The sequence below is a fragment of the Eumetopias jubatus genome, unplaced genomic scaffold (assembly GCF_037043125.1).
Source record: "Eumetopias jubatus isolate StellerSeaLion01/CBP00866 unplaced genomic scaffold, mEumJub1_p1.0 scaffold_14, whole genome shotgun sequence".
Classification (NCBI taxonomy): Eukaryota; Metazoa; Chordata; class Mammalia; order Carnivora; family Otariidae; genus Eumetopias; species Eumetopias jubatus.
The window spans coordinates 79,378,552-79,395,451 of NW_028274820.1; the positions used below are offsets into that span (position 1 = coordinate 79,378,552).

General features: G+C 40.9%; 1 protein-coding gene across 1 annotated transcript; it reads left to right on the forward strand.

Moving 5' to 3' along the window:
* Nucleotides 1-443: 443 nt before the first annotated feature.
* WNT16 (Wnt family member 16) lies at nucleotides 444-10,592 on the forward strand. The gene is made up of 4 exons (XM_028104839.2): nucleotides 444-668; nucleotides 860-1,098; nucleotides 3,002-3,288; nucleotides 10,128-10,592. Exons 1-4 carry the CDS (start codon nucleotides 574-576, stop codon nucleotides 10,590-10,592), a joined length of 1,086 nt encoding a protein of 361 aa, XP_027960640.1. The 5' UTR covers nucleotides 444-573.
* The last annotated feature ends 6,308 nt before the right edge of the window (nucleotides 10,593-16,900 follow it).

Here is a 16,900-nt window from a genome sequence, read left to right on the forward strand (position 1 = left end):
CAGCAGTCTTCGGGTTGAATCAATACCCCTCCCGCAGAGGCCGGCTCGCGGAAGACGGTGACAGGAGGAAAGGTCAAGAACACACCCGGGTCCGGACGCGCCGTCCGGGAGCAGCGGGCCCGAGCGCCCCCCGCGGAGCCCGCTCGCAGCCAATGGGAGCCTGAGGTCCGGGGATGATGAGATGCGGGGCTGAGGCTGGGCCAATCAGGCTCCAGGCGCGGCCAGGGGGAGGAGATGGGAGGAGAGGCCGGGGGCGATGGAGGCAGAGCTACATCAACAGAAGTTTCTCACCTATTCCTGCGAGGGACGCTCCCGCACCTCCTGCACACCTCCGGCTCGCCGCAGGAGGAGGGCCCCAGGCTACTTTCTCCACCTCCTCTCCCTGCTCCCTGCAAGCCAGGGGAAGGCTGCCGAGAGCCCCCACCACCGCTGGCCTTCTTTTTATGTTGTCTGCAGGGAGAAAGAGGGCGAGGGACAACTTGGTGCTGGGGAACTGACCTCTGGCTTGGCGGGCCCTTGGGCAGGGAGGGCAGAAGAGGAGTGGCTGGGGCTGGAGGACTCCATGCGGGGGCGATGGACAGAGCGGCGCTTCTGGGACTGTCGCGCCTGTGCGCGCTGTGGGCAGCCCTGCTCGCGCTGTTCCCCTGCGGAGCCCAGGGAAATTGGATGTGAGTATGCGGGCAGCAGGGGTGCACGGGGGTTGGGGCAAAAGGGGTGCCCAGCCTCAGGGAACATTCAGCTGAAGCCGGGGAGCAGGATAGGGGATCCTAGGGCGGATGACCCAATTTTCGGCAAAACCTCTGGGATTGGAGAGGAGAGCTGGGGAGCGGCTCACGCTAGGGGCGGCGGTGTCTTACAGGTGGTTGGGCATCGCCTCCTTTGGGGTTCCGGAGAAGCTGGGCTGCGCCAACTTGCCGCTGAACAGCCGCCAGAAGGAGCTGTGCAAGAGGAAACCGTACCTGCTGCCGAGCATCGGAGAGGGCGCGCGGCTGGGCATTCAGGAGTGCAGGAGCCAGTTCAGGCACGAGAGGTGGAACTGCCTGGTCACCGCCGCCCCGCCGGGCACCAGCCCCCTTTTTGGTTACGAGCTGAGCAGCGGTAAGTCCCGGGACCCTCCGGGATGGCGCGGGATGGAGGGCGACAACTCCTGCAAGTACAGTAAATAAAGTAGCGCTTGCGTGGTCCGTCGCTCTCTAAATCCCAAAAGAGGTCCTTTAGTGGACGAGAATTGGGGGTGACAGAAGCCAGACCCGGGTGCAGGTGCGGTCCCGGAGGGGGGTGACTCCCCAGGTCCCGAGCGGGGCGCTAGGAGCTGTAGCTCTTCCTTCTTCCCGCGGCGCCCAGCGGGAGCTGCAGAAAAACTCTGACACTCCACCCCGCCGACCCCTCGGACCCCGTAGCGCCCCCCTACGTGGGTGACCAGCTGGAGAAACATGATGTCGGCAGCAGGGAATGCTGCGGCCGCATCTGCTTTGATTTAAGCAGCTCTGCTGCGCACCGAGCCCTGGACAAGGGGCTAATTGCAGCGAAGCCCCACGTTTGTTGGCACCTCGGAGCGCGGGCTAGACAGAATAATGATGATTTTTAAAGGGAGTGTCCTGGACAACTCAACGTGCGGCAAACCCGAGCACGACTGCTTTGGCTCTCCCCTCCGTTCTCTTTTCCTTCTTTCCCTCCTCGGAGCACACCCGCGGCGCGGGAAGCTGCAGTAAAACAAAGTTCCACTTCCACGTGCCTAGTTGACTCGGTGGGGAGAAAGGCACAGGGGACCCAGGATTGTTCTAGGAATATCAGCAGTTTCGGAGAACTTTGGAACCTGGGCGCCGAAAGATTCGTTGTTGTTTTTCACCTTCGTTTCCGTTCTCCCTCCTCCTTTGACCCTTCTCCGCCGGGTCCCTCCACACACCGCCGCCAAGGCATTGCGTTTGCCCCGCTGAGTTTTGGGCGGCACGCCCTTCCGAGGGAGCCCTGACCCCCGCGGAAGAAAAAAGAAGTGAAGAAGGAAAAACAGAAGGAGGAAGAAGAAGGAAAGGAGAGAAGAAGGAGGAGGGGGAGAAGGAGAAGAAAAAGGCGGGGGGGGGGGGAGGAGAAAAAGAAGAAGAAAAGTTTCATTTGCTGAAACGCAGAGACATCCGCTGTTGAAAAGGTTTATGGGACAATGGGCATGCAGCTGTACTCCAATCTTAACATCTCAAAAGAAAAAAGGTCACCTGCTGAGTCTCTTCTAGTCCATTTTACTGACGTTTTAATGGGACTTTAATTTGCGAAGAGTTTAGCTCAAACTTTATTGCAGGTGTGCTAAATAGATATTCAATAGTTTTCTATAACAATTCTTTTTCTTTTTCTGGTGACATTTCAATTTTTCATTCTCTTTCAGCCTGTAAGAGGATTAGCTAGTACTATATAAAATATTGAACTGTTTCATATTAATACTTGTGATTGTTATTTATAATATCCTTTAAAAAGAAGACCAGTCTTTGATATGAAAGTAAACTGTAACATCTCCTGATTGCTTTGGCCTTTGCTTAATTCTGATTTGCATTCCAACATGTATTATTTATACAAACAAGAATCACACCAAATATTTCAGCGTGTGTTTCACGAGAACACATTTGAAATTTAAAAAGAAAGGTAATCTGGACTCTTTGGGACATTGTATTACCATTTGCTGCATCCATGCAAAGGATTTTAAATTCAGCACATATTTATTGAACTTGTCTATTAAGCACTGAGCTAGGTGCTGGCATATATGTCAAATTTTAAAAACAAACAGCTGACTTGATACACAATATATAAAAATCCCCCCAAGTGAGATACTGAAAATTAATGTTGCTTTTGTGAAAGACTAAAACAATGTGAAACTGTCCTTCCTGAATATGTACTCATTCAAGCATCCATTGAAAGCTGTTGAAAAATCGCTTCCCTGTGAAGAGGATGAGCAGGAAGCTTTGTTATGAACATAAACAGACTCTTCCATTCAGCAATGTGTGTTTTGTTCTAGGCACCAAGGAAACAGCGTTTATTTATGCTGTGATGGCTGCAGGCCTGGTGCATTCTGTGACCAGGTCCTGCAGTGCAGGCAACATGACCGAGTGCTCCTGCGACACCAGTTTGCAGAGCGGCGGCTCCGCCAGCGAAGGCTGGCACTGGGGGGGCTGCTCGGATGATGTCCAGTATGGCATGTGGTTCAGCAGGAAGTTCCTAGATTTCCCCGTCAGAAACAGCACAGGAAAAGAAAGCAAAGTACTGTTAGCAATGAATCTACACAACAACGAAGCTGGAAGGCAGGTATGTATGTATTAGAAAATGGGATGAAATCTAGTGCCTTTAAGTAAAAAACACTGGGATTACACTTCTGAATGAATCTGTCCAAATGATTTAAAAAAACATACACTTGCAGTCTAAGAAATGTATATGTCATACATATGTATTATATATGGGTTTATTATATATGAATATCTTCTACGTTGATTTCGCTTCAGTTCTCCATCTGATATGCGTTAAATCTTATTATAGAATGTACTTTGTACACCCAGAACACTAATTATGAAATAACAGATGTACACATGCCTTTTGGTTCATTTTGTTCCATCCCTTGAACTGGTTAGTGATAGAGCCAGAATAAGATCTATAGTATCTGCCTTTCTAATGGGACTGAATCCAAGTCCATCTCAAATTTGAATTTTGATTTTTTTTAAATCTCTTTTTAGTGGGCAATGGCTCCTAAACATGTTATCGATATGTCCTTACAGTCTCTGGCAAACATTCTTGAATACATAACTCTTAACTAACATTTTGGTAAAGCAAAGGTTTTTTTAAAGATAATTAGTTATTTTATTACAAAATGATAGATACATTGTAAAAATGATAAATGCAGATAATTGTAAAGAAGCTCTAGCTATATTAAATGTATGGATATTTAAATATATATATTAAAGACTGGGGGTAGACAAATTTGAAGAACCACCATCTAATTAACCTCTTTTATGAATTCTGGTTTTTCATACTAAGTTTTCTTAAAATGGAATAAATCTGTAGCTTAATTTACCTTTTAATATTTATTTTAATGACTAGTGACACAGTAAAGTTTGAGCTCTACAGCATAGCTGAATTACTTGGCGATTCATAGTGATTTTCCTAAAACAGTCAAAACTTTTTTATGAATATACATTTTCTATGTTGTAATAATCTTTTCAGGACAGGAATATCAGCACATGTCCTATATTATTGTAAATATCCAATAACCTGTAAGAGTCCCAAAGTAGTCATTGCAATCTGCCACAATCTCCTGAAATAAATTAAAACAAGTTGCAGTATCTGTCAGGAATATTTAAAATATTGTTGAGTTTGTTTTACATTTTTGGAAAGTGAATAAATGGAACCCACTTAGAATAGGTGCAAGTGTCAGCCAGCTTTCTCTGCTTAACCACACTGGTTTATAATACAAAAACAGAAAACTCAGTAAATGTTGTTATCACCATAACACTTCAAATTCCTATTTGAACTTTCAATTCAATTTGAATATTGATTTAAAATAGCAAAATAGAAAGTAGGAAAGGCAGTAAATAGCAAGGCAGGCTTTTCATATTTTTGTTTAGAAATTTTAAAATTTAATTGATGACACTAAAGTAACTTTTGTTTAACAGCATAGTTATGCACGTGTCTCTTCTCCTTAAAATTTTGCTTGTAAAAAATTCAATGAATGGGGTTCTGCTTCAGTTTAAATATTATCCAATAAAGAATTTTTAAAATTATTTCTAACATATAAAAGAGGGTTAAATAGATGTTTACATTTTTTAATATATGTTCTTTAAAACTCTGGAGTTAAAAAGAAAAACACTAAAGTAAGTCAAATTAATATATTTAAAAAAAAACAAAAAAAGTAGATGAATATTGAACTGGAAAACAGAACTTGGAAATTCATGTCATAATTAGTTTCCTTGAATAAAGGTTATCCCCAAACTTGTGAGAAGCTCAGAAGAATTCTAACTGTATTTTTATTAGTATCATTAGGCAGCTAGTTAGTTTTACTCTGTCTTGAGTGTTGTTTCAAATTAGGTAGCAATATTTGCCTCTGTAACTATTTGATCTTAAACTATTATTTATATTCTGAGTTTATTAAGAACATACAACTGTTTAGCATCAATTTTAATCCACTGTGCTTGTTGGCAAAAAAACAATCTTCTCACATTACCAGGATTTCTGCCATTATTCTAATTATGCAGCAAACAATTCGGCCTATACATATATATACAGTTTGTGTAAATTTCAGAGTTCTCTCTATGGAATCTTTTTGTTCCTCATTGGTCTAGATGGAATCTTAAAATATTACAGAATATTACCTGGACTGGTGTTTTTGTTGGTCTTTTTTCAGGAAGTATTACAACTCAAACATTTTTGTATTTTTCTTTCCACTGGTGGCCAAAAAAAAAAAAGAAAAAAAAACCCACCACCACCAGCACCGCAGCAAGAACAAAAACCAACCAAGTCTGCAGGCTGTTATCCAACATGGAAGAACAACCAACTTCATTTTTAAGATTGGCAATTAGGATTTTAATCTAGAGGCATATTCTTCTGGGTAAAGTTCAAGGTCTGCATTCAATTGAGTTGATTTTCCTGGTCTCAAAATCCCAAACTCAAAATGTAGGAAAGCGTTCAGAGAAATGTGGGTACTGGCGCTTAGTAGTGCTGTGAGCAGGATAGATGATTTTCTAACCGCTGACCTTAAGTACTCTGATTCCCACTTGGTTTCTGACACCATTCCTAAAGTTATGACTCCAAGAATAATGTTGCTGAACGGTGATTGGCTAACAGAATGATGTGATGTCTTCCAGGGGCAGAACTTCTGGGAATAATGTGACTTGGAATATTTATGGGTATTTCTTTTGGTGTGCTTAAAATATTTCCATTCTTCCCATGTCCACCTCATAAACTTTTAAGTTTCCCTACCCCATAATTTGTTTTATGATGAGTAACTCAAAAAAGTGGGAGGGGCCCAACCCCAAATGTTCATTGACCTGTTTCAAGAATATTTATAAGTACTTGAACAACACATAAGTGTTTTGCCTTTTAGCAGGTTCAAATATATTTTTGGACTGAAAGAGACAAAATGGGCCAGAGGAATAGGAATTCTACATATAACCATCCAACCTTATGTCACAGTTTTCCTAAAAACTTAACCAGATCATCTGATAGTTGACAAAATGAAATGCTTGTAACAAAATGTTCCACAACAGTTTTGGGGTCATTTCTGTAAAGTTTGGATAAAGCAATATACTGGGAAACAATCATTTCCCGCTGGGGTTACCTCGGAGTCAAAATAGTGGGACCAGTCACTCCACAGCCCACTTTTCAAGCAGTTTCTATTTTTACATTAAGTATTAATGATACATCTTTCCTATTTCAGTTCATTAAAGTTTATCAAACCAAAACTTAACACAAAGAGCCCAGTAAATTAAATGCTACCCTCTTAATTGCTCTTCCATAGTTTAAAAATATTCCACCAAAATGTGCACATCTGTTTGCAATAGTTCACAAAACATTCCTCTGTTAATATCGTTATAAACCCTAACAACTCAACTAGAGTAGAGAAAAGAATTTTCTCATAACCACATGCTACTCAGACGGATGCTATCCTTTTACTTTTCCTCTTAGCAGGAAAAGACTGCTATCTTGGCAGCTCAGAACGGCTGTTTGACATTAATTAAGAATCCTAGCTAAAAAGCTCCAGAATATACTTTTTTGTGGAGGGTTCGTGCAATTTCCTTAAATATACTCCATTTTCCACTCTCATTTTTCTCTGGTCTACTAAAATTCCCCTGCTGGATATAAAGACTTTATGTCATATGTTGCCATTCCTGAAACAAGGCAAGTGTCTTAACCATGCTGTTTATTTGTTGGTAAAATTAGAATAATATGTAAGTACGTGTTCATTAACGACCTACTGTGTGCAAGGCATTTCTTCCCATAAACTAAATCAAGTAAAATAATTTATGAAAAGGTGCTCTGAGAAACACTAAGTTCTGCAGTTAAACCATGGTGTGTGTGTGTGTGTGTGTGTGTGTGTGATCTGCCCTTGAACTCTGCATTTCATCAGATTCTCCTAGTGGTAATTACATTGCTTTATTTTAATCCCTATTTGTCCAAGTTTCTTCCTTAGAGTTTTTTGGGGCTATAATCATTTAAATTGCATGTCAAGTTATTGGAATTCCTTTCCTTGAAGTGTATTTGTCTTTCTATCCTAGACTATATATATGAAAATATATGTGGTAAAAATATATATAAAATATCTATGATAAAATATAAAATATATAGATGATAAAAATGCTATTTTTATACTTATTGTTAAGGACAAAAAGATAATGGAATTGAAAGGTAATAGAATAAAACTTTAAAATATCATCCCTGAAAAGTTATAATCAACTCCAGGTATTTAAAAGATTCTAGTTTTCCTATGGCAGGAAAATTTTCCCCAAATTCCGATACACATTCAGCAGGTGGTATCATTAGATTTGAAAATCAGTCTCCCTTTTTATCCTTCAAACCTGTGAAGTAATGTGTCACTCTGTGGACTAACACTGCTGTGGCCTGAGGAATGGGAGGAGAACCCAGCAGGATCAAGGTCTCCCCATATCATTGACTCTCCTGGCAGTGATTCTTTTGCTAAAGGCGGTTTTCAGTTCTTCCTTCCGATTCATAATACCAACAGAGAATGAGTTAAAACTTATTCCAGTGAGCTGGACTAACTATTCTGTAAGTATTTGGTGAGCATCTACTCTGTCTTCCATGCTTTGCAAATTGGCAACACTGTACGTGATGTCTGAACTGGTTAATGAAAGAAAAGTTGGCCGCTCAGTAAGATCCTTAGCGAAAGGGAGCTTTAAATCATTAAGTGATGACTGTGAGGAATGTTGATCAGGTTTAAATACATAAACAGACATTCTTCGACTTTAGGCTTTCTTTGGACAATTTGTTTTGTTATTACCTAGGATTAACTGAGCTCTCTTTTTCTCATATCCTTCGAGCCTTTAAAATCTGAACAAAAGTAGGCAGAATGCATTTATTTGAACATTCATTTGCCCGGAGACATTTGGAAGAATTGAAGTCTTTGTGAATATCAAATGCCATAAATTTGAGCTTAAATAAGCTTTTGTGCCATACTTGATTTTTTTGTGTGTGCCATACTTTATAAATTGCTTTCATATCATTGAGAGGTGTCTTTTGCCCTGAGTTAATAAGAAATAGACATAGCTGCTTGCTTCTCGGTTTTGTGAATTCACAGAGTATATGTGCTCTATTCTATAAAGGACAGGCTTTAAATATTATTCTGTTTATTATTTTAAACACTAATAAGAAGTATCAAATATTGGCACAAATCAATACCATATGCTCTCACTCAAGGTTGCAAATACTATAAATTGTCCAAAATATTCTGTCTCAATCGATAGTTCAGAAACTTTAATTTGTTAGGAAACATAACATTCCACAAACATGTCAGTGTCAGGTTTAGTATAAAATAGCAAAGCATAAACCCCTGTCATTTTATAGTTTTGATAAGAAGCGTAAGTGGAATTTAAGCTGTGAGGTTCTTCCTTCCTTTGGTGAGATTACACACATAATTTCCAAGTTACTGAATGGACAGATCAGTTTGTCATTTTACCCAGCATGTTGACAGAACGTCAACGCTAGAGTTAGTCCTGGCGATTTATTAATCTGCTCTGCCATCCTCTGGGGATTGAAGGAAGCTGTGCTGACTAGCCTGGTGTGTAAGAGATCAGAACCCTGAGATTCTTGAAATCTCTATATTGCCTTTGCACTATTAGCCCCTTTTTAAAATTTTCTCTCAACTCTTCCTGTACCCTCTTCTTCAGGGAAGGGGGCATTTATTTAGACTCTAATATATGCCAGGCAGAGGGCTCTTACAGATATATGTAATTTCATTTAATTCCTCAGTCTGAATAAACCAAACTCAGCACTTTGAATTGAAAATTACATACATATATTATCCCTTTTCTACGTTAGGATGGCGCTACTGATCCATCAAGAATAGGACAGGGCGCCTGGGTGGCTCAGTTGGTTAAGCGACTGCCTTCGGCTCAGGTCATGATCCTGGGGTCCCGGGATCAAGTCCCGCATCGGGCTCCCTGCTCGGCGGGGAGTCTGCTTCTCCCTCTGACCTTCCTCCATCTCATGCTCTCTCTCTACCATTCTCTCAATAAATAAATAAAAATTAAAAAAAAAAAGAATAGGACATATGTTTCGGATTAATTTTCCAGCAGGGGGGAAGAATGTGCTGGGAGCAGCCACACACTCCAGCCCCTTTTCCTTTTGACCAAGTTAAGTTGATTAGTCAGGGTTTCTCATGTGGTCTGTGACCAAAGGATAACATGGTCCCCCCCATGCCCACGTGAACCTAAGTGATCAAACGTGAGAGCTCTCCATTCCATAGATCTCATGCTTGGATGCCCATTAGAGTCATCTGAGCAGCTTTGTAGAAGTGCCACGGCCTGGACCCCACCTCAGCCAATTAAATCAGAATCTCAGGTGACTAGTATGCACATTAAGATTTGAGAAGCACTGAAAGGGCAGGTGTCCTGGGCGCACAAGTGCATAGAAACATCTGGAGAACTTTACAAATAACCAGTGTTCTAGTCTTACTAAGTTTTACTAAGATGCAAATTCCAATGCTGTGGATCTGGAGTGGGGCCTGAGAGTCTGCATTCTCACGAGTGATGTCGGTGCTGCTGGTCCATGAAGCACATACTCTGAGTAGCAAGGTGATTGGTGTCAGGAACACGGAGATACGGCGTGAACATCCTCACACCCAAAACTAAGCAAAGAAATAGAAATAAAAGTAGTTTCCCTCTGTCGCCTCAGATAACCCCCGATATCAATATTAGTCTGGTCCACCACCTTCAGTTAGACTTGGAAACGTTTGCTCTGCAGGGTCAAGAGAAGAACAAAACACTTGAACCCTAAAGCAACTGTGAAGAGCCTTTACGCTCAAAGCTGTCATTTTTATGCAGGACTGAACAGACCCAGAAAGTGAAGTGATGAGGTCAGTCGTGCTTCATTTGTTGGGTAAAACCCTTCATGAATGACATTTAATACCATTACGTTGGTTTCAGGCTGTCGCCAAGTTGATGTCAGTAGATTGCCGCTGTCACGGAGTTTCCGGCTCGTGCGCTGTGAAAACGTGCTGGAAAACCATGTCTTCTTTCGAGAAGATTGGCCACTTGTTGAAGGATAAATATGAAAACAGTGTCCAAATTTCAGACAAAATAAAGAGGAAAATGCGCAGGAGAGACAAAGATCAGAGGAAAATACCGATTCGCAAGGATGATCTGCTCTACGTTAACAAGTCTCCCAATTACTGTGTCGAGGATAAGAAACTAGGGATCCCGGGGACTCAAGGCAGAGAATGCAACCGCACGTCAGAGGGCGCGGACGGCTGCAACCTCCTTTGCTGTGGCCGAGGCTACAACACCCACGTGGTCAGGCACGTGGAGAGGTGCGAGTGCAAGTTTATCTGGTGCTGCTACGTTCGCTGCAGGAGGTGTGAAAGCATGACTGACGTCCACACTTGCAAGTAGCCCCTCCATCCTGCGTTGAGCAACGCTGCTCAGTTACAGCCGAGGGAGTGTCACCCAGAGGGTGCCTCTCACCCTGCAGGGTTGGGGAAGCAGACTCCGGCCTCAGAAGCCCCAGACCCTCCTGCCGCTCGCTGAGCCCCCTTTACCTGGTGGATATACAATCGCACACGGAGCATGTGGATTTTGGGGGGATGCCAGAGTTGACAAGGTTTGGGTTCATCTTTTGGTGGTTTAGAAATATATATTGACACACCAGGAAGATAATCTGTCTCCTAAACAAGAAAGAACAGGAAGCAGCCTTCACGCAGGGAGACCCGGTCCATACTCAGGATAAGACCCTGGACTATGGAACTCAGCTATGGAACTCAATTGTGGTGGGTGCTCAGACTCCGAGATCTCTGGCATTCTGTTTCCCACAGTGGGTGAACATTAGGCGTTTTTAAAAGACACCTCTTCTAGCAGCAAGGAACAGTAAACATGATCTCATTTATTCTCTCAGTATTTTAGATGAAGAAATCATACTGTTTGTACATAGAAACAGACGCTGAAAAGTAACAGAAGTGGTGGGGGCTTACTTACCCTTTCATGCCTTTTAAAAGGAAAGCAATTAAAAAGAATTTTCATAAGTGATACAGTATCCCTATAAAGTGTTCGCTAGAGATGTTTAGTGACAAAAGGGAAGAATCTAAACATTAAAAAGTAAAATGTATGGTTTGGATTTTAAGTGCCTTTGAACTAGGAGAATTTATCTAGAGAAATTTCAGATATACAGCAATCTTTTTATCTTTGACTTCATTTTTTTTAAATTTAAGTTAGCTAACATATAGTGTAGTTGGCTTCATTCTTTAATGGTAGACCAATTTCTACTATTAAAACCTTAGCTTGGAAATAATGGGGAAGATAGGGATCTTGAAAGCAGGTGGGAAAATTAAAGGTAAAAACATAAAGGGCTCTCATACATTGTAAGGGAAAGCACCCTTTAAATGTGTAAAGACACTATTTTGTATAGTATTTTGCTAAAAAATTATATATTTTGTAAATACAGTATTTAAGTTATATGATATATATGAAAACTTAAGACATTTATTGCCAAAGCCCAAGAGCTAAGGCAATAAAATTATCTCAGAAATATGATTAGCTTCTGTTTCTTTTCATACTATTAACCCTTTTTTTTTAAACGTTGAAAAAGAAGTTGAGTAGTTAGTTATATGGATGTGTTTTTCTTGTCAAAATGACAGTTTTACATGTTGCAGATTAAAATATCCTGCAAAATCTTGAGAATTGTGTTATTTCAGCAGATTAGTTCAGTTCTGCTTTTAATTAGTTATGTTTAACTTGTAAGGTTATTATAATAAATTATGCAGTAAAAGTGTTAACGGATAAAAGAATCTAAATCAAAATAATGATCAATTTGTGGAGTTGATATCCTGGATATTTATTATATTGTATGTAATGCTGCCTTTCCATGTGAATGTTGAATGGTCTTTCTAAGTTGAGTATTCATGCATGTATATTCATCATATTTTACAAGGTTCCTGTTTAAAAATTACACGGCTACATTTAAGGCTGTGTTTAAATGTAGACGCTTATGTTTTTTATGAATTGTTAAACATTTCAGTATTATGTAGGAAAAATTTCTAAATTCAGAAAGGACAAAGAAAGAATTTTCTTTTTCTCATAGTAAGCTAAAGAAATGTTTTCTTGCCCACAGGTCTCATTCTATTGCCTTTCCATTTTATTTACCAAGGCAGAGCAATAATTTGTGAAAAACAGCCAACCCATGGAAAATATCTCAGGCCTGCCTATTATTAAATTCAAGGCAAAACATTTAATTGTGACCCTTAAAGTTTAACAAAAATATATTATTTATAAATGAAAAACTCAGAAATGACAATTGAATAAATATAGTACTTATTTAAAAGAGTGGTTTATCAATCTTTAGCATCCACTGATTAGAATAACCTGAGAGACACTTATTTCATGTCTTTTTTTTTTTTTTGCGTAAATGTATTTTGTCTGCATTGAAAATAAGCACTTTTTTTAAGATAAAGAATAGTTCCCATTAACAACCAATTTCTTCTATTAACTAGAAATCTTTTCATAATTACTTTACCAAACAATTGGAAGAACCAGACAGCCTCTAATTCCCAAATACCTGGTTACTATTTAGCGGTTGCTGAAGACAGTGATGCCAACTCAGACTCTCCTCTCTGGGATGCCTGAGCAGGATCTCCTAAGACCCACACTGTGTCTCTGGCTTCTTCTTTTAATTCTCCTCCTGGGCATCACCACGGAAGCCATCCTTGAATTTCTCACCCGTTTTACTGAGCCTGGACTTGGCTCAATTTCTTCCCACTCTCCATCATGGTTGAGGTAGCACCATGGTGCTCTTGGGAGTACTAGTTGTGGAGCCCAAGTGTTCCTATCCAGTCTAGGCTATTTTGCCTGCATTATTTAGGGCTCTTCATGTTGCAAGTCACAGAAAACGCAACCCAGACTGACAAACGTTAAAGGAAATGTACTGACTAGGTAACTGAAAGTCCAGAGTTGTGACTGGTTCTGATAAAGCTTGATCAAAAAGTTCACACTGGGGTCCCATGGTTCAGGTCTTTCCAGCTCTAGCTGAAAACAGGCTGGCTTCTGCAGTGTTGTCTTCTACTTAAGGCCCCACACGGTGGGGTGGACCCTCCCTGCCCCCACTCTGCCCCCAGTGGCCTCAGGCTCTCCTCTTTTCTTAGCAACATGGCTGCCACACTCCCCCCAGACCTCACCTTCTCCTACCACTCATTCTAAGGAAAGAGAGAGGTTCTTTTTTGGTTGCTCCCATAGGAGAGTTGGAGAACTTTGTTTTTTCCTTCTTCGCAGAATGCCCAGCAAAGGCCCTTCTGAGTCTCATTGGCTCCAGTTGGTAAATGTGTCCATCCTTGAACCAATCAGAATGGCCAGTGGAAGTTGGGGTTAGGGGATAAATACACTGATCATCTTAAGGTAATCAAGACCCATGCCGAACCTGGCGGTGGGGCCAATTCTAACGAAACCCACATAGCTTGAGAATAGGTAAGGGGTGAATCCACAGAGGAAAACCAGGATGTGATGTTATCATTAAAGGGTACACGGGTGCTGGGCGGCACAAACATAAGATGTCCTCAGCTCTAGTGATGTGTTCTGAAAACAGCTTTCTGGCAGCACTTGCGTCAGGCTTATAGCCACACAAAGCGCTATGGATTATGTATAGGATACAAAGTGCCTTCATTTGTTTAAACGCCCTTTATGACCTTAAAAGTGTAAAAGGGGAGGAGAGGTGATCTGGTGTATTAATTTTACACTTAGGAGTTCAACTATTCTGTAAATTGGGAACTGCCTAATAGAGGCAGCGGTAAGAGGCAATGATGATTGTCTAAAAATGATACCAAGAAAAACATACCAAATGGCATTATCTGTAGCCTCTGGATAAAGAAATTTGCTAATTAAAACATTTCCCCGATAGCAGTATTTTACAAAACATTAAAAGCACTTGAATTTGTTTGACTATAAACAACTGCATTATTTCCTTATTCACAATCTGGATGATAGTTGTTTTGTTTTTAAAAAAACTATGATAGTTGTATTTAGAATAATGATAGAATTCAATTATATATGTTAGATGCTTGAACCCTGTATGTTTTTGCAGCTTTGTAATCATGTGACATCCATAAGGTATTTTAGAAACACACTGTAACTTTCTGAAGTACTGTCAATCCTGGTAGGTTGGGTTTTCACTTAGTTTAAAATGTGGAACCAGAAAAGCTTTCCATCAGCATATCGTTTGATAGGCATTTGGATGAGCTGCTGGTACTTGTTGCATCACATCCCAAAGTCCACCAAAGACTGCAGAGTCAAACCAACCATTTGGAGTCAGTTAGTCCATGATCCAAAGCACTATATATAATCCACGTAGCTGACTTGCAGAAGAAAAATTCAAATCCTATCTCCAGGAACCATGAATACTCCTCAGGACAAGCTCTTCTCAAGGAAAGTTGGCTAGGAAGCCTTGATTTTTTTCTTTTTTTTTAAATTTCACTCTCACTGTAGACCAGATGTTATAAGTCATAACATTTCTTGGAGTAGGGTGATGGGGTAAGCTGAGGACATAAATGCATGTGGCACAGCATGAAAGGGGGACACGGGGGACACCAGGGACTCATTTCCTTTGAAACAGAAAATAATAGCAGACACTTAGATAGTGCTTACTCTATCCCAGGCATTGTTTCCAGTAACTTCTATGTATTAATCAGAATCTGTGCCCTTCGCCACCATGTAATATTGTGCCTCACACAGCATCAAAATTGTCACACACTGCATTTACAGTATACAATTTAAAGAGTTTTTTTGTATTTGTAAATATAATGAAAATTACAGGATGTTCCTTCAGGGTTTGGCTGTATAAATTTGGTTTAAGTACAGTAGTGAAGGGATGGAAGAATTGAGATCTTAGAATTCACCATGAAATAGAATTAAAAGACACTGCCTCTTGATTTCTAAGCTCAAAGTGATTTAAACTTCCTGCTATTTTAGATCCCAGTGTGGTTAACAGTTGGATTTTGCAGGAGCCTAACAATCATTCCAAAAGGAAATGACTAGGGGTAAAGATCAAACTAATTTAGTGCGACATTAAATAAATACTTACCTCCTTTTTATTGTGCTTACAGCCAATTGTTGCAGAAAGTGTCATTTCTAATACATGGATGAATCTTACCATTGGTAATGATTTACATTCATATCCAAAGCAAAACAACTAGAGGTGGTTTGCATGATTTAAAAAATCTCTTGAAACAAAATCAGGACTGGAAAAGCAGCCTCTCGCTATCTCTCTCTCTGTCAAATAAATAAATAAAATCTTTAAAAAAAAAGAGTAGGAAAAGCAGCCTCTCCCACTGATTGTAAAGGAAAGTAATAATAAATGTGGACCAAGTCCACGCAAACTGGTTTTGTATGTGATTTAGTTTGCAGAATAAGTGGAAGCATCTGATTGGTGTACGAGAATGGAAAAGCACGAGTGGGGGACAGAGGGCTGCCCGTTTCTCTCTGTCCCAGTGCTGTTCTGAACCCTCGAGGAGGCTCACCTCCAAACGGGCCAAGGAGCCTTCCCCTTTGCATGCTAGTAACAATCAAACCCTCGTAATCATGCCCATCTCCACTCGGTCATGTTTAGCTAAGAAGGAAGGGTGGCCTCTTGCAGCCCCCAATTATTCTTTGACAAGAGAGAAATGTCACCAAACTTAACTGCACATTTAAATACACCTCGAACTCTTCATTAACTAAAGGTATAAATATACAAAATGTAAGTCAGTAATCACCTTTGTTTCTAGTACGTAATCCCTACTTTTTTTTTTAAGTGGTTTTTTTGGGGCGCCCGGGTGGCTCAGTCGTTAAGCGTCTGCCTTCGGCTCAGGTCATGATCCCAGGGTCCTGGGATCGAGCCCCGCATTGGGCTCCCTGCTCCGCGGGAAGCCTGCTTCTCCCTCTCCCACTCCCTCTGCTTGTGTTCCCTCTCTCGCTGTGTCTCTCTCTGTCAAATAAATAAAATCTTAAAAAAAAATGTGTTTTTTTTTTAAGTTGTATCATTTTCATTTTCCCTCCAGCTTTACTGAGATATAACTGACATACAACATTCTGTAAGTTTAAGGGCCTATCCACTGAAGTTGCTTCATCTCAAGCTCCCGGGCAGACAACCAACGTGTGCTCCATATAGGTTTATATGAGGCAAGCCAGCAAAATGGAAACACTGAAAAAGTGAATGTGATAAAACCTCTTCAACATGCCCCCTATTTAATGGGTACGGGCTGAGTGATTTTCCAAGCTGAAAAATAAATTTCACTACTCAGGATGAGAAGTTCTCTCCTTTCGCTGGTTTGAACACTTCTTCCTTTCCCCGGATGCCCACTTTATCATTTCTTGAGAAACTAAACTTAGTCGTTAGAGAACTACAATCTCAAATTTGCAATTGTCACAACTGTCATTGTGTCCATGTCCGACACACCCAATGCCATAGAATTAGAGGGAACCTTCCCCAAACAGACTATTTCCATAACAGAATTTTAACATAGCCTTGTAAGGTGTTAACAGTTCCACAAGAATTGGCTTCCCACCTCATTCCTGGGCCAGAAGTTTCAGATTTCTATAGAAGTACAAGCTCATTTACGGAGGTTAAACCCTCGGTCCTCTCCCTCGGGGACAATGGAAAGCCACTTCGGGCAGGCTGCCCTCCCCTGGGAAGGGGCGCCAGGACTGAGGGCCCAGTGCTTGCTCCTCACACCCGAGGAAATTCT

Coding starts and splice junctions, on each gene's coding strand:
- WNT16 (XM_028104839.2), top strand. CDS start 574: ATGGACAGAGCGGCGCTTCTGGGACTGTCGCGCCTGTGCGCGCTGTGG. Junction 1,099..3,001: donor TGGTTACGAGCTGAGCAGCG/GTAAGTCCCGGG, acceptor GTTTTGTTCTAG/GCACCAAGGAAACAGCGTTT. Junction 3,289..10,127: donor ACAACGAAGCTGGAAGGCAG/GTATGTATGTAT, acceptor CGTTGGTTTCAG/GCTGTCGCCAAGTTGATGTC.